This window comes from Vicia villosa, linkage group LG7 (genome assembly GCF_029867415.1).
Source record: "Vicia villosa cultivar HV-30 ecotype Madison, WI linkage group LG7, Vvil1.0, whole genome shotgun sequence".
Classification (NCBI taxonomy): Eukaryota; Viridiplantae; Streptophyta; class Magnoliopsida; order Fabales; family Fabaceae; genus Vicia; species Vicia villosa.
This window is the reverse complement of record NC_081186.1, coordinates 70378957-70399200: the sequence shown is the minus strand read 5'-3', so window position 1 is coordinate 70399200 and position 20244 is coordinate 70378957. Positions and strand designations below refer to the sequence as shown.

General features: G+C 35.1%; 2 protein-coding genes across 2 annotated transcripts; both read left to right on the top strand.

Annotated features, from left to right (window-relative positions):
* Positions 1-376: 376 nt before the first annotated feature.
* LOC131617396 (dehydrodolichyl diphosphate synthase 2-like) lies at positions 377-1929 on the top strand. Its single transcript, XM_058888690.1, has 3 exons — positions 377-843; positions 951-1018; positions 1339-1929. The coding sequence occupies exons 1-3, from the start codon at positions 424-426 to the stop codon at positions 1775-1777; spliced, it is 927 nt and encodes a 308-aa protein (XP_058744673.1). The 5' UTR covers positions 377-423; the 3' UTR covers positions 1778-1929.
* A 14570-nt stretch (positions 1930-16499) lies between these two features.
* LOC131617395 (cis-prenyltransferase 4, chloroplastic-like) lies at positions 16500-18596 on the top strand. Its single transcript, XM_058888689.1, has 3 exons — positions 16500-16971; positions 17117-17184; positions 18038-18596. The coding sequence occupies exons 1-3, from the start codon at positions 16531-16533 to the stop codon at positions 18471-18473; spliced, it is 945 nt and encodes a 314-aa protein (XP_058744672.1). The 5' UTR covers positions 16500-16530; the 3' UTR covers positions 18474-18596.
* Positions 18597-20244: the final 1648 nt, after the last annotated feature.

The following is a 20244-nucleotide window of genomic DNA, read 5'->3' as shown; positions in this document are numbered from 1 at the left end:
TTTGAAATGGCAAGGTAGTTTTTCAAAAAAAAATTTTACAGGGGTAAACCAGAAATGACCTATATGGCAGGGGAGTAAAATGGTATTAACCCAAAAATTAATAACTCAACTCGTTGCAATGTTCTCTTATCTATTATATTTAAATAATACTTGTGATTAAAAAATATATATTTTACCTATTTGTAAATTACAAGTGACTAGTTTTATGATTGTTAGTAAATTATTCAAATTTTGAACATGACAATTTATGCCCCATCTTCTTATAAACGTGCTACAGCCTACATACAACACAACCAATCAAATTTTGTCTTATTTTTTGTTTTTGCTTATAAATAAGATATCCCTTTACACTATAATAATAACACCTTCCATTTTTCACATGTCAAGAAAACCCTTATCACTTCCCTTCACATTATTACTACCATGTTTTGGTTAAGACTCCCCATTCCATTACACAAAACTCCAATAACATATTCTACACCAAACACAACTATCTCTTCTAATTCTAACCATTACTCTCACCAAAATTATCTTCCATATTCTTCTAAACCCGTTACTAAACGCAGCACAATCTCCATGGTTGTCAAACATGAAGTGAATGGGGAAAGTTTTTCTGAACTGGAGCCATTGCCGGGAGAGCTGAAGGCGGAGCTGATGCCAAAGCATGTGGCGGTGATTATGGATGGGAATGGGAGGTGGGCAAAGATGAAAGGCTTACCAGTGTCTACCGGTCACGTTGCCGGCATGGACTCGTTCAAAAGGATGTTGGAGCTATGTTCTTGTTGGGGAATAAAGGTTCTCACAATTTTCGCGTTCTCTAGTGATAACTGGAAACGGCCCAAGGTTACTATTAATTACACTTGTTAGTTTAATTCACTTTGATTAACGCTGCTGTTGATTGGGATTATGATTTTGCTTAGATTTTATAACTTGTCATGGTGGTGGTGCAGGTGGAAGTTGATTTCTTGTTTGATCTCTTGGAAAGATTAATACATTCTCAAATTGAAAATTGGAAGAGGTCTCAAACTCTCACTATTCTTATTAGGAATTAAGTTAAAAAAATAATTTAGGCTGTCACAGCCGCAATATGCATCATAATGATAATGACTTAATGACCACAATCATAATACCCGCAATCGAAATTTAAAACCATGCTTGATTACTAAAGAATTTACGGACAGAAAAAATAATTAAAATCAAAAGGTAAAAGTAGGATTTAATATAAGAACATGAACATTGGAGTGAATGAGAATTACCTAATAGATGGATATCAATAAAAAAATTTGTTTAAAAACTCTAATTTTTAAAATTTATAATTTGGAATGACTTATTATACAGAAAAGGAATTAAAGTATCTGTGATTGGAGATACATCAAAGCTTCCCATTTCTTTGCAAAGAATAATAACTAGTGCTGAGGAGAATACAAAGAAGAACTCAAAATTTCAACTTATTATGGCAGTTAACTATGGTGGAAAACTTGATGTAGTCCAAGCCTGTAAAAGGGTAGTCAAGAAAGTGAAAGATGAACTTATTCTTCTAGAAGACATTGATGAAAACATACTTGAAAAGGAGCTGGAGACAAACTGCACTGAGTTTCCTTACCCGGATTTACTGATCCGGACAAGTGGAGAACTTAGAGTTAGTAATTTCTTATTATGGCAATTGGCATACACAGAATTTTTCTTTCACAAAAAACTTTGGCCTGATTTTGGAAAGGATGAGTTTACCGAAGCCTTAATATCATTTCAACATAGAAGAAAACGTCACGGGAGATGACATTAATTACTTTACAACAATTTATCTTCCAATATCGTAGTGATGATTTATTAGAAGATAAGTGTATCTCGATTGTTTAGAAATGGTTGTTTGATATGTTGTTAGGGTATGTTTGTTTTTTTATTACTCTCTCTGTTCCTTTTTAAGTGTCATTTTAGCAAAAAGCTCTTCAATCAAGATAATGAGTTCTTAGAGTTATTTTTTTTATTATACCCTTATCTATTTTTCTCTTTCCAAATAAATTCAATCATACACTCTCGTTTTCCAATAACTAATTGAAAAATATGAGGTGTAGTTATTAAGAAAATAAGGTATAATTGACAAATTATGACACTAAATTATAAAACGATACTTAAATAGGAACAAAACATTTCTTCTAAAACGAAACTTAAAAAGGAACGGGGGGAGTAATTTTTAATTTGACTTTTTTGTTTGACTTTTCTCTCCTTTTTAATATGTGGTGTGCTTTTTGTGTATATTTTATGTCAGCTATATGTATTTTTACATTTTGTTTCCATATATCTAAATAACATTATTTTGTGTTTGCACGGATACTTGGTGAAAATGATTGGATTTTTGTAACTAGCATTTCCTTCCGAACTACGGTCATTTCCTTCCAAACCATCTCCGCCTTACAACAAAACAAAAAAGAATGACCCGAAGATTCGGGAAACTCTCCACAGAAAACGCATTCAAGATTTGAAGAAGTAGAAGAGAGGATGCCTCTACAAACTAACAAATCTTTGGTGAGAATCCTATTAATAAAACATCTCCACCCAAAGGCTTTCACTTTTAAAGGAACTTCTACTTTCCAAATAGAAGAAAAGACTTGATCATAGCGATTAATTGGGCTGAAAGGAACATACCTCTTGCATAACTCCGCGTAACAAGATGAAATCGAGAAAATGTCGTCGACAGACTGCTGCCAAACGGCTCTGTCAGCGCCCATAGCAGCTTGGACTGAAGTTGGCAGCGACTGCTGCAGATGCAAAAAAAAAAACGCACCATGTACAGTAGCTGCCGAAGTGGGAATGCCAAGGTTGCTCCGCCTCCAAGAGTCATCTAACTAACCTCTCATACAAGCTATGGACACATCCTGCAAAAGAGAAGATTCAAACAAGATCGGAAAAGAGTCTTTTAATACCCCTCCATCCAACCAATTCACATGCCAAAAGGAAGTAGAAAAACCATCTCCCACCCGGAATTTACAATTATTAGCAAAAAAACTCCTCCGATAACTTTTTCCCTAACGAGCAAACATCCGCACACCAAACTGATATATCACGGCTATTTTTATTTTTATCACCACCCAAAATAGTTCGTAAATAATATCCTCATATCGTACCTTCAAAATGCGGGTACCATAAAGAATTGGAAGCTTATAAAATTCTCCACCTCCATTTAAAAAGAAGAGTCGTGTTAAAGTCTTCCAATCCCCTCATTCCAAGACCTCCCTTATCCACCGACAAGCACACGTCATTCCAACTAACCCAATGCATTTTTATCTCCTCCTCCGTACCTCTCCATCAAAAATTTCTTTGAATTTTGTTAATCTCCCTAATAACCTTCAAATGAGCTTTGTAAAAAGATAGAGTAAAAATAGCCAAACTACTTAAAACCGACTTTATAAGAGTGATTCTCCCTCCAAAGCTAACCCACCTACCATTCCAAAAAGACAACCTCCTCCTAATTTTATCCACCAAAGGTCTCCAAGTACTTATTCTTCTAGGATTAGAACCGATCATAATTCTGAGAAATTTAAATTCTTCCATTTCCGTCCTACAAGCAAGAAAATTGGTGGCCACTTCCAAAAAAAAAGAGGATTAACATTAACACCTATAAGCTTACTCTTGTGAAAGTTGATGCCAAGGACGGACACTAACTCAAACCCCTTCAACACCGCCTTGATTGCCCAAATGTGATTTCAACTTCTGTCCCCAACTAACAATGTGTCATCCACAAATTGAAGAACGTCGACAAAGCACCTCCCATTCACATTACAACCTGTGAAATCGCCATTATCCACCGCCTTATTAACCAAAAGTTTTAAACCTTCCGCTACAATTACAAAGAGAAACGGAGAGTAGGATCACCTTGACGCAATCCCCTTTCCACCCCAAATTCCTTAGTAGGACTACTGTTAACAAACACCAACATCTTACTAGTAAAAATAAGCGCCTCCATCCACTTTATCCAATTCTCTCCAAACCCCATTTTCCTCATAATGTATCTTAGAAAGTTCCAACTTACTTTATCGTACGCCTTTTCAAAGTCCACCTTAAAAAGAAGACACTCTTTCCCTCCTTAGAAACAAAATCCACCAATTCATTAGCAACAAGAACCCCATCAAGCATTTGCCTCCTCGGAATGAAAGCACTTTGACTATTGAAAATGATAGCCGAAAAAACCTTTTTAATCCTACTAGCCAACAACTTAGAAATGATTTATAAATACAACCCACCAAGCAAATAGGTCTATAATCGTAAAATCCCAACAGGTGAGAAGCCTCCGGGATTAGAGTAAGAAATGAAGTAATAATAGATTTAGACAACACCGCTCCGGAATAAAAATCTTTAAATCAAGCAACTACATCCGAACGTATGAAAGACCAACAACTCTTTATAAAAAGAAGAGACATATCGTCCAGGCCCGGACTCTTAGAACCGTCACAATTCCAAACCGCTTCCTTAATCTCCTCCTCCGAAAAAGGAACCTCAAGAGAAATACTTTCTTCCAAATTCAAAGATTTGAAAACAACGCCATCTAAAATAGGTCTATCAAAGCAATTCTCCATAAATTTTCCTTCAAAATATTCTTTCACCACCTCTCTCACCTCCCTAACCGAATTCACCACACCTCTATTAGTGACAATATAGCTAATGTGATTTCTTCTCCTCCTCTCCTTCATCATTCTACAAATTTTTTTGCTATTAGAATCCCCATCGTTCAACCATTTTAATTTAGACTTTTGAATATAAGCATGTTCTCTTTAATCTTAAGATTCAACCATATTCTTTTGCTAGCTTTTCTATTAATGACTAACATCTCCACATTCGCAACTTCAATATCTTCCGATGCATTCAAATCCCTAACTCCTTCCTCCACTTCCAAATAATAATTTCCGAAGACCGTCTTGTTCCACCATTTCAATCTATCTTTAATAAGCCGAAATTTTTCTTTCAACACATAATCTCCCCTTCCTCTCACATCCAAATCCTTCCACTCCTTCTCAACAAAAGAAATAAAATCCTTATTCGAAAACCACTTGTTATTAAACTTAAAAGGTTTAGGACCCCAATCTTCTTTATCCATCTCCAACCACAACGGACAATGAACCGACACATCCCTCATGCCGATTAATTGACCGACCACCCCCAAGATGAAACAACTAGATCAAAAACAAGAAACCTATCAATCCTACTTTTAGAATTCCCATCTTTGCTAAACCAACTATACTTCTTTCCCTTACAAGGGACATCAACAAGACCACTCCCGTCAATAAAATCTGAGAATTCCCTTCTCTCCACATTAATGTTATCCATGGAACGGCCTACTCTCTCCTCTATCCTTTTCACCACATTAAAGTCCCCCCCAAAGATCCATTCACCATAAATAAATTTTTTTCTTCAATTCTAACAATTATTTCCAAAGAACCCTCTTTAATACTAAAGAACAAGGAGAATAAATATTCACAACATAATAGAAGCCATTCTTCCAACTAACATTAGTGCCCTAATAGCCATTACCACGAAAACTAGATTGAAAAGTTACTGTATCAGTTCTGCAGAGAGTCAAGATTCCGCCCGACATACCCTCAGAAGGGGAAAAGGAAAAGTCAATCTCTTCCGACCCCCAAAACTCTTAGCTTTCGCTTATAATACTTCCACCATTTTAGTTTCTTGCACCAAAAACATATCCGCCTGACCCTTATTGATGATACTACTAATCCTTTTGCGTTTAATACTACTAAGTACTACCTCCTCCCCTTATATTAAAGGATCCCACTATCATTATAAAGAATTTGAATTCACCATCCCTCCATCTGTTCTGTTCAAATCAGCTTGGTACATATCATGAATTTTCTTCCGAAAGTCCTCCCTTGAATCTCCAGAAACCACCCTAAGATTCGCAATCACGTTCACCCACTTTTCGTCCGAAGATGCACAAAAATTAGACAAGATTCTGAAGTTACATCTTTGGATATCAGAATCTGCAGAGTGATCTCCATGGAAATTTTCAGAAAACATCCGTGAGGAAAAGAGTTATGTGAAAGACTAGCTGAATTTCCTCCACACAGTTCTATATTCTTTAAAAGGGAAGGTTTTTTCTTCAAACAGGGCCTTAAACTCCTACTAGGCCTAAAATTCTTATTAGGCCTAGTTTTTACTGGTTTGTGTGGCCCACCGATAGCCTCTTTACTTTTCAAAAGCAATTTTTTCCTCCTCTTCTTGCTTTTCACAAAAGTCTGTTTGATGTCCACCGAAGCATTAGCATTATCGAAAACCACGCTTGTGTAAACTTCCATGTTCTCCATAGAGTCCTTGACCCTGGTGTCAACAGAAAAAGACTCAAATATAGGGTCGGATATGTAATCTGACGCGCCCCTGCCTTTTTCATGATTTAAACTTTTAGCCTCTACAGCCATCAATACTCCAAGCGTGACAAGAAACTCCATTTTAAAATGTTTGATATTTCTAGGAGGGTAGTCGAATGTTTTAAATTTTTGGTAGGTCAGTAGTGTTGATGTTCCACAATCAAAAGCTGTTTAATAAAATGTGTGACCGAATTTGATAATTTAGAGTCTAAAATTAAATGTTAGATTATTTTATTAGAGATGGAAATTGTCTGATGACCATTTTTTTAAAGAAAATTTTATAAAATTAAAATTAAATGTTGGATTATTTATAAGAACAAACAAAACATATTTAATCATCAATTTTAACACACAAACTAAATTTCTTAGAGGATCTTATGATGAAAAATAGAATAAGAGGGAGTATTAAACACCCCTTTCAAATAATCAACTATTAAATAGAACTATTTTTGAAATTTTAGTTAGTACAGATATTGTGTTATGAATTAAGGGTTCTCAACTCCACTAAAAGAGCTTAGTTGATAGGTATATATGAACATTAGATCACTACTAAAAAAATTCTATTTTCCTGTGGATTATAGTTAAATTTCTGCAGGAAGTTTCTTACAGATTTTTGTCCCCAACTGAAACCTACGTGGGTAATATTTTCGGTAGAAATTTCCTCAAGTAATTCCGTAGGTAAAATCACAGAAATTTAAAACATAAATCCGCAGCTAATATATGTCAAATTTTTTTTAAAAAGTTTATAAAATTTAATATATAATTGATAAATTGAGACTACATCTTTCCTATACAATAATTTAGAATCCTCTTGAATTTAAAAGAATATTGCTCCCTTCTACTAAAAATTTTACACATACACTTGAATTTAAAAACAATCGTAGCATTCCCCAACTTAGCAAGCATGTGTCAAAAAAATTATATTCATAAGTTGTTATAAAAAAATTCGAGAAGTGCAATAATCCATGGTGTTTTGCCGAGAAATTTCTAAATACAAATTTGTTATAAAAAATTTAACTAGAAGACTAAAAAATTAGCATACCATGAAAGCACCAACCATCCTAAAGAGAATCATTTCATAATCTGTTACTTATAAATCCCTTATACTAAAGGGTAAACTTGCATTTTCTCTCATAAGCAGAGCAAGCATACCTATGAAAGTTACTTTGACATCACCACATAAATCCAACAAGACTGTACATCCATGGCTCTCTGCACTGCAGTATTCCAACAAAATTACAGTCTTAACTGAAAACATGAATATAATTAATAAAATTAATTAACTTACGTAGTACAAAGCGCATAAGTACAAGAACAAAGTGTAAATCATCAAACTAAAATTGTTTGGTTAAAATGGTAAATCACTATTGTTAGTGGAGAAAATTTTAAAAACTAATAACAAAAAGGGTTAATGAACTTTTTCGTCCCTTTAAATATTTCAAATTTCGTTTTTAGTCCCTCCAAAATTTTACTTCAAGAAATCGTCCCTTCAAAATTTTTCTTCCGAACTATTGGTCCCTAACGTCAAATTTCGTAGCTAATCGGTGGCTAAAGTCGTAGCTAATCTCTAGCAAATTTGACATTAGGGACCAATAGTTTAGATGAAAAATTTTTAAGGGACAATTTCTTAAAGGAAAATTTTAGAGGGACTAAAAATGAAATCTGCAATATTTAGAGGGACCAAAAAATTCATTAACCCTAACAAAAATTTAATGAATTAGATAGAGATATTATAATATGATAAAATAAAAATATTATGGTATTGTTTGGTGGGATGATGTAATGTTGATATTATTGTTGTACAATGTACTAATACTAGTTTAAATGGAATACTAGGATTTATGTATTATGCTAGTTTTCAATTTTTCTATATATTTTTTAATTTTATTTTTCAAAATTATCATACCATTTATTAAAATATAAATTGAAAAATTATATTATTTTAAAAAACTAGCTTTTATTAAATTTTAAAAAATTACTATTATTTTTAAAAAACATTTAAATGTATTAAATTTTATGCAAAAAAAATTACTTTAAAAGAAAAATATTTTTCATTATTTTTAATTCAAAAACTAATAAATATAATACAAAAGAAAATACGTATCAAAATTTGCAGAAACTTTTCTTGAGAAATTACCTGCGGATTATGCAATGTAGTTTGGTTTTTGTTCAAATTAGAAATTTCGCAGCAAAATCCACAGAAACATTTCCTGCGAAATTACCTACGGATTTAGTAATATAGATTATTTTTCTGCAAAATCTTGATCCGCAGGAAATGCTGTTTTGTTTAATTATTTCCCAGAAAAATTAGCAGGTATATCTGCAAAATATTCTCCATAGGAAATTCCGCAAGTAAATCGTATATTTCTAGTAGTGAATAAAATTCCCGTCATTAAACTATTTAACCACAATATCTTATTTATCCAACTTTAAAACATTATTAAACTACTTAACTAATTATGGTTATCGCAGAGTTTAAGAAGTGTACAAATGTTAGAGAGAGGTTCTCTCCCTTCTCTCTAACTCTTTTGAGAGTTTCATCTTTTGGCGCATTTTTGTTCATGGGTCATTTCACTGAGCATGCAGGAGGGTGGAGAAGAGTTGGTAGGCAGCAAGCTAAGAAGGACGGTAGGGGAGTGTGGGATGTGGCGGACGGAGGGAAGAAGAAGGTTAATGCCGGTGCGGTATCGTCGTTTTACATTACGGAGTTCGGAAACGAATGGGGAGCCAAGGACTTGTTCCACGAACTGAAAGAACATGGCGATTTGGTGGAGGTGGTCATTCCACCCAGGAAGGATCGAAGAGGGAAGAGATTCGGGTTTGCGCGCTTTCAAAATGTGGTTGATGAGAAGATGCTGGCAATCAAATTAGACAACACGTTGCTTGAAGGAAAGAAGATTTATGCAAACATCCCTAGATACCAGAGAGTTGGGAGTTCTAATGCTAGGGCACCATCGCAGGGGATCTTGTCAAAGGGCAGAAGCGATGCGGCCATTGGTAGACATGGAGAAGGTTGGATCGATAGACGGTCTTTTGCGGAGGTTGCGATGAATCGGAAGGCAGCAGGGATAATCAACGAAGGGGCTCCTTCTGTTAAATCTTTTACCATCTCTGCGGAGGAGGAGGACTTTATCAGATACGGGAGGGCGTTTGTAGGAACCTTGAAGTATTCTGCTATGGCACCAATGATGAAGAAGTTGTTTATTGAAGAAGGGATATTCACGATCAGGGTGACGTTGTTGGGTCCAAACTTGTGTCTGCTAGAAGATCTTATCTTAGGGGAGGTTGAAATTTTTATTGAGGAACGAAGGAAGTGGTGGGAAGAATGGTTCAGTAGCATTAGGGCATGGAAAGCTTCAGATATTGATAAGGAGAGATTAACCTGGATTAAAGTTTCCGGCCTTCCATGTCATGCATGGAGCGTGAAACTTTTCAAACTTATGGCTGATGCTTTTGGTGTTTTCATCAAATGTTGTGACAACACGGTGACAAGGGTGGTTATGGACGAAGCGAAGTTTCTTATCAAGACTAAGGTAGGAGTTTCAATCGACGAGACCTGTGTGGTGATAGTTGATGGGGAATCCTTTAGGTGTTTTATGAAAGAAGAGCCGTTCCCTCTTGTTTTTGTTGAAACGGCTTATAGAGATAGAGAAGAGGAGGAATCGGAGCTCTCTTCTTCTCCGGTGGAACCTGATTTTCTCGGGGAGGGGGGTGACAGCGACACATCAAAAGTACCTTTGACCTCGGACACAGAGCTGATGGTGACTAGTAAGGAGGCTGAATCAGGGACAGGCGGCATCAGAGGGACAGTATTGCAGCCCTTAGGCGGCGGGAAGGAGAAGTCCCTCTCAATAGGGGATAACGTGGTGCAGAACGAAAAGGGGGAGCTTTCTGATGTTTCTGCAAATTCCCAATTTATCGGTGCATTTAATGCCATTAATGATGGCAATTTTGTTATGGAGGACCTGGTTGTAGCACATAGCGGCAAAAAGGTATGCACGCAGGAAGATAAGAGCGTAAGTGGGACCAGGACAACTAGTAGCAAAATTATGGAAGGGTGTGATGTTTGTGGGCCTAAGGGTTTGGTTGCTAAATCCATTAGCCCATTATCTTTTGATAGTGCTTGCAGAAAGGCCATTGCTAAGCCCAATGGGGCCAGTAGTAAAATTAAAAAAAAGTCTGTTAGGAAAATTCAAGAAAATACAGCAAGGGTTTGTGCGGCCCCTTCTTACTTCGCTTGCATTGGACCGCGGAAAGCTTCCAGTTCCGGTCAAATTGTGAGGCACGAGGAGAATTTTGTAGAAGATCAAGCCGTTTTCTCCAAGGATGAAGATGACATATCAAATGGTACGTTCTTTCCTTGCTTGTCTCATACAGACTCAGAAGTTAGGAGGTGCAATCATAGAATCATCAATTCTTCTGGTTCTGAGGTGGGAAACAAATTGTGGAAATCTCTTGCTGGGTTGGGAGTGGTAGGTGGCGCTGATGATTTTAATTCTATTAGAAAGTTGGAGGAGATGGAAAGAAGAGATAAGGGGGGGCGACGGGAGAGAAGGTGATTAAAAGAGTGTTGACATGAATATTGTAACTTACAATATTAGAGGGGGTGGGAACTATTCTAAGAGAAAGAGAATTAGTTTTCTGTTGTGTTCCGGCAAAATAGATGTGTGTTTTTTACAAGAAACTAAGTTAGATTGTGTCACTGATTCTATTGCAAAGTCCTTTTGGGGAGGAGAGAATGTCGAGTGGACAGCCAGCAACTCGGTTGGTGCGGCGGGAGGTATGTTAATTCTATGGAAGAAGGATTCTTTGCAAGTCAATTTCAGTTTCAGAGGGTTAGGATATGTTGGTATCAATATCTCTAAAGATGGAAGACTGATTAATTTAGCTAACATTTACGCACCCAATACGGTTGTTCAAAGAAGAAAGGTGTGGGAAGGCTTGGTTCAAAGGCGGATCAGGGACAGTGACATTGAGTGGTGTCTTGGGGGCGACTTTAATGAGATTACTAGTTGTCAAGAGAGGCTGGGGGAAGTGGTTAATCAAAATAGAAGAGGTATGACTAATTTTAAGGAGTTCATTGAAACCATGAGAGTGGTTGACATCCCGTGCGTTGGTGGAAAGTATACGTGGTACAAAGATAACGGGAGAGCCATGAGTAGACTTGATCGTTTCTTGGTGACAACAAAGTTGATTGATGTGTGGGGGATTATAGATCAAAGGATTGGAGTTCGAGACATATCGGATCATGTTCCGATTCGTCTTTTTTGTGGGAATATTGATTGGGGACCGAAGCCGTTTAGATTCAACAACGCTTGGCTTAAACATGAGGATTTCAAATCTTTCATTTGTAATGAATGGGATAAGTTGAAGTTTATGGGAAGAGGAGATTTCGTTCTATTTGAAAAGTTAAAAGCTTTGAAGCCTCGAATCAAAAGGTGGAACCATGAGGTGTTTGGGTGGATCGATTTAAAGATTGAGGATGAGGTTGGTAAGATCAACAAGTTGGACGCTACTATGGCATCTAACTTCGGGTGCACTTCTTTTTCTTTAGTGGAAGAGAGGAAAGAAGCTACTAAGGAATTTTGGAAATACATCGGAGTTAAAGATAGCATGCTTAGACTTAAGTCTAGACAACTTTGGTTAAAGGAGGGCGATAAGAACTCTCGGTTTTTCCACAACTCTATTAGAGAAAGAAGGAGGAGAAATGCAATTTCGGTGTTGGAAGGCGTTGAGGGAACGGTTGAGGGTGTGGAAGAGATTAAAGTGGAAATCAAAAACCACTTTGAAAATTACTTTAAAGAAGATGATTTGGATAGGGCTGTCCCGGAAGGAGTAGAACTTGCAAGATTGAATGATGTGGATAGAGCTTGGTTGGATAGGCCTTTTGAGGAGGATGAGGTGAAACAAGCAGTTTGGGATTGCGACGGTAGCAAAAGCCCCGGTCCGGATGGCTACTCAATTGAATTTTTTCAATTCTTTTGGGAAACGATAAAGAAGGATGTGCTTTTATTTGTGGAGGATTTTTACGAAAAGGCGAGATTAACTAATGGTTGTATGTCTTCTTTCATAGCTCTTATTCCGAAGGTTAAAAATCCCCAATCCTTGAATGAATTTAGACCAATTTGTTTAGTTGGATGTTTGTATAAGATTCTTGCTAAATTGTTGGCGGGTAGATTGAAATGTGTGGTTGGGAAATTGGTGTCGCCTAATCAAACGGCATTTGTGCCGGGGAGAAGCATCTTAGACGGTGTGTTGGTTGTGAACGAAGTGTTGGACCTAGCCAAGAGAGAGAAGAGGAGTTGTCTCATATTGAAGGTGGATTTTGAAAAAGCCTATGATCGGGTTAATTGGAAGTTTCTTATTTTCGTTCTCAAGAAAATGGGGTTTGGTGATAGATGGTTGAGATGGATGGAGGGATGCATATGCAATAGTAGGATGTCTGTTTTAATCAATGGTAGTATCACGAAAGATTTTAAGGTGAAAAAAGGGCTCCGTCAAGGTGATCCGTTATCTCCTTTCTTATTTGTTCTAGTCACGGAAGTACTTACGGCTTTGATGAAAGGAGCAATAGCAAATGGAGATTTTAGGGGGTTCAATATTAATGAAGAAGAAAGTGTTAATGTGTTACAATTCGCGGACGATACCATAATATTGGCGGAAGGTGATACGGCGAATTTGTGGAGTATTAAGGTTTTGCTTAGGGGCTTTGAATTAATGTCGGGGTTGCGAGTCAATTTTAACAAAAGCAAACTTTATGGGGTTCATTTGGATGAAGATTATATAGAAGCGGCGTCTATTTTTCTATCTTGCAAAGTGGGCACTACTCCTTTCAAATATCTTGGTGTCAAGGTGGGCGACAATCCGCGGAAGCTTTCTATGTGGAAGGATTTGATTTCGGTGTTTAAGAAGCGGTTGTCCGTGTGGAAGGGTGTCAATCTCAATAGTGCGGGGCGGGTGTGTTTGATTAATGTCGTGTTAAACTCGATTCCCATATATTCTCTTTCCTTTTATAAAGCGCCATCCAAGATATTAAATGAAATCCGGGCAATTCAAGCTAAATTCCTATGGAATGGTAGTGATTCTAAGAGAACTATCCATTGGGTGTCTTGGGACACCGTTTGCAAATCTCGGGAAGAAGGCGGTTTGGGTGTTAAAAACATTGAAATAATGAATTTGACTTTGATTAGTAAATGGAAGTGGAGGATTTTGGTGGAGAAGGAGGCGGTTTGGAGTAAAATTCTCAAGGCAAGATACGGAAATATAAGGCTAAAAATTCTTATAGGTGACATATCGGCCGTGAAGAAAAAAGACTCTATTTGGTGGAGGGATTTATTAACATCCGACAATTACGCTTCTCTTTTTAATCATAATTTTGTAGGTGCAATTGATTGTAATCTCGGAAGCGGCGAAGCTGTCCCGTTCTGGTACAGCATTTGGTCGGGGCAGCAAGCTCTTATGTTTCAATTTCCGGAGCTGTTCGTGCTTGCAAACAATGACGCTCTGTCGGTAGCGGATGCTGGCAGTTTCGGTGACTTCGGGTGGAGATGGAAGTCCGCAGAGGTGCTGCTACATGAGGGCAGCAGCAACGACTTTTTATGGAAGGAGTTGTTCGACCAAATTGATGTTTTTCGGCCTACGGAGGGGAGGCCTAACAGCTTTTCATGGGGCTGCAATAGTGAAGGAGTTTTCAAGGTAAATTCTTGCTATGCTAGATTTTATGAAAAGCTTAAAAGTCCCTCCTTAGATTCTTCTATTCTCAAGAGAGTTGGTTTTCTTTGGAGCATTAAAGCCCCTCCTAAAATCCTCTTTTTCGGTTGGAGACTCGCTCATAATAGATTGGCAACAAAGGACCAATTATTAAAGCGGGGCATCTCCTTGATAGAGGGAGGGAGTTTTTGTGTTTTTTGTCATTTGGAGGAGGAAGATTTATCTCATTTAAAGGGAGGGTGTGTTGTCATTTCGAGAATATGGAGGAAGGTGTTCGAATGGATTGGTCCGGTTGACAATTTTTTGTTGGAAGAGTTTGAGGAGTTTTTTGATTTCTTTGAGAAGGTGAAGGCAAAAGCTAAGAGATTTATCATTGCGGTTATTTGGCTTTCTACGGTGTGGAACATTTGGTTAAATCGTAATGCGATTATTTTTAGAAATGAGTCGTTTAGTTTTACCGAATGTATATCGGGGATTGTATTGTACTCTTGGAATTGGCTTGTTTCGTATTATGCCGTTAGGGATAAGTGTAATTTTCACATTTGGAATATCCTTCCTCTCAATTGTTTTGAGTAGTGGGAGCTTTCCCTTTGTTCTTCTTGGTTTGGAGTATCCATAATACTCCTCTTAATCCCATTGCTTATTAAAAAAAAAAAATTATGGTTATTGCAGAATAATTACGTTTTTTTTCACAAATTTCATTAAAATTATTTATACTATTATATTATATAATTTATAATAATTTAAAGGGTTAAATAGGTTTTTGGTGCCTATAAATATTGCAGTTTCATTTTTAGTCCTTCCTAGGTTTTAGCTAGTTTTGGCAACGGTTTTTTTTGTAAAAACCGTTGCCTAAATGCAGGGAATGACTAAAAATAAAAACTACAATATTTATAAAGAACAAAAACTTATTTAACCATAATTTAAATTGGATGTTAGTTTTCAAGATGTTTTTCACGCGGAGTTAAATTGTCATGTACTATTTGTATGATATTAAAATTATTTGTACTACTATTTGTATGATATTAAAATTATTTGTACTATTATATATATAACTTACAATAGTTTAAATTGGACTTTAGTTTTAACTTTTAAGATGTTTTTTTTCACAGGGAGTTAAATTGGATCTGTTTTATGTGTATGATTATTTTTCACGTGTCTGTAATGGAGAAGAATGATGTCGACCATACTATTCAATATTATGGTAACCAATGGTGAAGACATCTATACACTCCACGAGAAATGCTAATTTGGACAAAAATCCAAATATTTTATATTTTGACACACGTAAATGGAGAATTGTTAGATATGGATGACAACGGTAGAAATAAGTATAGTTTCACACTATCCAAATTCGCACTAGAAATCGTCATCTAAATTCAAATTTAAATTCAAAGACTATTCGGATGATAAAATAACACTCACTTCCACATCTATTAGATTCGGGTTTTTCATCCGAACCCGAACCTGCAGCAAAACACATAAAATACAACAGTAACATTGAAATTTTTCATCAGTTTTCCTACAACTTTCCAACAGCAACATTACAATTTTCTATCAATTTTACTACAACTTTCCAAGATCAACATTACAATTTTCCACCAACATTGAAATTTAAATTAAAGTCTACAACTTTCCATCAAGTTACACTTATATATATTTAGTGACACTTATGTAATTTCAGGTCTAAGTGAGTGTGATTTCGGGTACAAGTTTTACACAGCCCAAAACCGCACCTAAAATAACGGTGGCACTCAAATCCGAATCTGAACTCGATCAACTCGGATTTTCATCTGTTAATTCAGATTCGGATGTTGGTGGATCCCGCAGATTTGGGTTTGTCTATCATCCGAATTGTTAGATAGACATAAACATAATATATGATCTTAGAAAACAATTGATTACTGTTTTTTTATTAATTAAAAAATAAAAAAAAATATTTTCTCTCTCTTTTATTATCACAATCACTTATAATTTTAATTAAAGAATAAATTAAATTTTAAATAATTTTTAAATTTTTTTATTAATTATTTTAAGATTATAAATATAGATTTGTTTCCGTGCAAGTATTTCTCAACTTAAATAAATAAATTTGAAAAATTAAAATAAAAAGTATTAAATAATATGATGAGATTATTGTGTTAATTTTTGTTGGGTAATACAAAATATTTGGGATTGTGGCCAAGCAAGTCTTTTTGAACATTGCACTTAAATTTTCATAAATGTTGCACTTTGAGTTCTTTGAAAGTTACATTATTGGTTCACTTATAAATTTATTTATTTTTGCACCCTTCAATTTAAGATCCTATCTATATATATAAATTGCATTTTAAACCCTTTAAATTTTTTTATTAGTCTTGACCTATATTTAAAATATAACAACCATTCTGATTATAAATAAAGGCAGCAGTCTAGCCTATATACATAAGATTTCCAAAATCATAATACCATGTTGTCGTTGAGTTTCCCTATTGCACTCAGGAACACGCTGATAACTACTTATCCACCAAAAGCAACAACCACCAACCCTGCTGCTTCTTCTCATTACCATTATTCATGTTTCCAATCACACCTATTCCCCTCTCAATCCCTGACCGTTACCAAAAGTCGAACTATGGCTGATGTTCCAAGTTTTCCAAACGTGGTGCTTGAGGACGAAGTGGAAGAGGAGCAGATACCGGAGGAACTAAGGGAGGAGATGATGCCGAAGCATGTGGCGGTGATTATGGACGGGAACAGGAGGTGGGCGAAAATGAGAGGGTTGCCGTCGTCCGAGGGACACTTAGCTTGCATGAAGACGTTGAAAAAAGTGGTGAAACTGTGTTTAACATCGGGGGTTAAGATTCTCACTGCTTTTGCGTTTTCTACAGAAAACTGGGTTCGCTCCAAGGTTATAATTTTAGTTCTTTTATTTTCCATTAGTTTAATTAATTTGTTCCATTTCATTAAAATTATTCTTCATGAGAATTTAATCGGGAGTACTTGTTCAGTTTTATAATTGCGGTTTAGCTGAATTCTCACTTGTTGTTGTGCAGGAGGAGGTTGAATTCTTGTTCAACGTCTTAGAAAGAACATTGAGTTCTGAAGCTGAAGCAATCACTAGGTACCAATTTAATTTAATGTATAGATACATATCCCATAATCAAACTACATAATAATGCCACTTTAATTCGTATTTAGTAAAAAAAAAAGAAGTGAAAAAAAAAACGAAATCTAAGCCATAAGTTATGTGTTTAAAATAATTAGGATTAATTGCAGATTAATTACATATTAGCTACTGTTTTTAAGTTTGTATAATGTTGATGTTAGCGACGAATTAAGGAATGAATATCTATCGGTATAAATTAAATTTATATAAATAATATACAATAGAGACAAAATGCCACATGCATCCACACGTCAGTATCTTTGCTATGCCAACATTATTATGTGTAAATGCTACGTCAGCCCTGTTAACGGATCTGGTAGCGCGGAGCAAAAATGCAGATAGAAAAGTATAGAGAGACAATTTTTTCAATTTTTTTAAGGCATTAACATTAAAAATAACTGGACTAATAAGATATTTAACCCTTGTCTTAGTTTTTTCTAAAATTTTGTCAATTGTCTTAGTTTTTTCTAAAATTTTGTCAATTTTTGTTTTTTGAGATCGATCCGAATCCAATCTATTGTATTTGGAATGAGATGTGTTACATGACCTGTACACCCTTAAATAAATTTATAAGCAAAAACATTAATAGTGCATATAAATTTACTGTTATCATTATTATTAATAACATTTATCCGACTTAAAACTTTTATTTTATTATTTTTTAAAACATCTGAATCAATTTTTTTTGAATGGATCCACATATTATAACCAAATATTTTTATGCTTTATTTATTTATTTATTTTTCTCTTATATTAAGTTATCTTAAATATATTAACTTTTTTTTCTCTTACACCTGTTTAATAATAGAGAAGGAATTAAATTATCTGTGATTGGAGATATGTCAAAGCTTCCCAAGTATCTACAAAAAATGATAACTATTGTTAAAGAGAGCACAAAGAATAATTCAAGATTTCAACTTATTGTGGCAATTAACTATGGTGGGAAATATGATATAGTCCAAGCATGTAAAAGTCTAGCTAAGAAAGTGCAAGATGACATTATTCATTTAGAAGATATTAATGAAAAGATAATTGAAAAAGAGTTGGAGACGGAGTTTTCTAACCCTGATTTACTAATACGGACAAGTGGAGAACTTAGACTAAGTAATTTCTTATTATGGCAATTGGCATATACAGAACTTTACTTTACTTCACAGCTTTGGCCAGATTTTGGAAAAGACGAGTTTGAAGAAGCCATAAGTTCATTTCAACAGAGACAAAGACGTTATGGTAGACGACATTAATTCATCTTCAACTCTCAAGTAATATATGTATGCTATATAATTATTTCCCCCAATAATAATAATAATTGATGTGATCCGCAAGTGCACGAAAAATATTATAGTAATAAAAGATTGTCGAATTAACAGGGACCAAATATCAACCTATCCTTATCTATGGTTGCTATGTAAATCTAAGGTTATGAAATTTGAGGAAAGGGAATTTAAAACTAGTTGGTTTTGGAAACTTAATAAAATGAAAACCAGAATGTGACTTGCATCAATGAATCGCATAAACGTCGAATTAATTAATTAAATCGGGATAATATTTTCTCTCAATTTAAAAAGGAACTAATTTAAATGAAATGTTCGCTTCCGCGCTACCGAAATCAAGTTTAAACCTAAAATCTATACTACTGCTTTCGCGTGTCCAGCGTGTTAAAGTGCAAGACTTATGTTTTAAAAACTAATTACTTTGATTAATAAAAAAGTTGTTTTAGGTGAAAAATAAATATAAAGATGTTACCAACTTTTGCTCATCTAACATTGGAGTTCAAGTTTATAAACGCCTGCTTTCGCGTGTCCGTTTATGCTCTTAAAAACTATATTCGAAAACATTTATTTTTACAATTTAAAAGAAGTATTGCTTTTGCATATTACTAACTTTAAAATATGAAATTTTACTTAAGTCAGATACAAGTTCCTTTCTTTCGAAACTCAACCAATACCTCTAAATTACACTTTTGCGATAATTATTTTAATTAAAAATAGTGTAAAAATCAGCCAAAAACAAACTCCAATTTAATTGTTTAATTTACGACTTAGATGCGAGTACCGTCAAAACGATCGTCCTCACATTCCAAACTCTGGTAATTTAGTCACATATAGCTAATACATAAAAGCTCGTTGTTACAATCCATACTAAGTAAATTAATCAGCAATTTCAATTATAATAGTAATGAAAATAGTAAAGTAGAAATCTAAATAATCTAGAATAAAATTGTAATATAATAATAAAAAGTTTAAAATAGAGACTCAATCCGGTGCAGAAAAACTTCATGAAACGTAGAATTAAAGATTATTCCGACAAGATTAAATCAGCTACAAAAATAATAAAGAATGTTTGCTCTAAACCTAACATTAAATCTGCACTAATTCCCCGGTGTGAGAAATTAAGTGCTTTTGCAATAAGTGTTTTTTCTTCCTAAAAATAATGCTAAGATTGGACACCTAAAACTGAACTCTTTGGTCATTTTTATAGCTAAACATCGTCCTAAAAACGGTTATATAATGTGTAGAATAGTTGAGAAAAATCAGGAATTGAGAAAGACTAAATCAGAGCTAACTGGCCGAAAATTCAAAAACGGAAGGTTGACGGGCGTCAAGCCTTCAAATTCTGCATTTTCCCAGGATGACGGTCGTCAGGTGAGCTGACAGGTGTGAGGTCTCCAAAACTTATATTTTTTATACTTTCTCTTAGACTAACAGGTGTCACACTTGAGCTGACGTGCGCCAGCCTGTTAAAAACTTGTCATGACATCATCAACAAGTATATTTGTCCCGTTTTCGCTCATTCTTTCTCCGTTTTCGCTCGCACGCATCTCAAAATCAACAAATATCTGAAATGCATGAATAATACCAACTTAACACAATAAAAACAAATGAAATGACACTAAATTGCATGTGAATCGGGTCAAAATATACTATGCGTTTTCGTGTTATCAAACTCCCTTATACTTGAACCCTTGCTTGCCCTCAAGCAAGTATGTTAGCATGTAAAAATGGTGTAAATTCA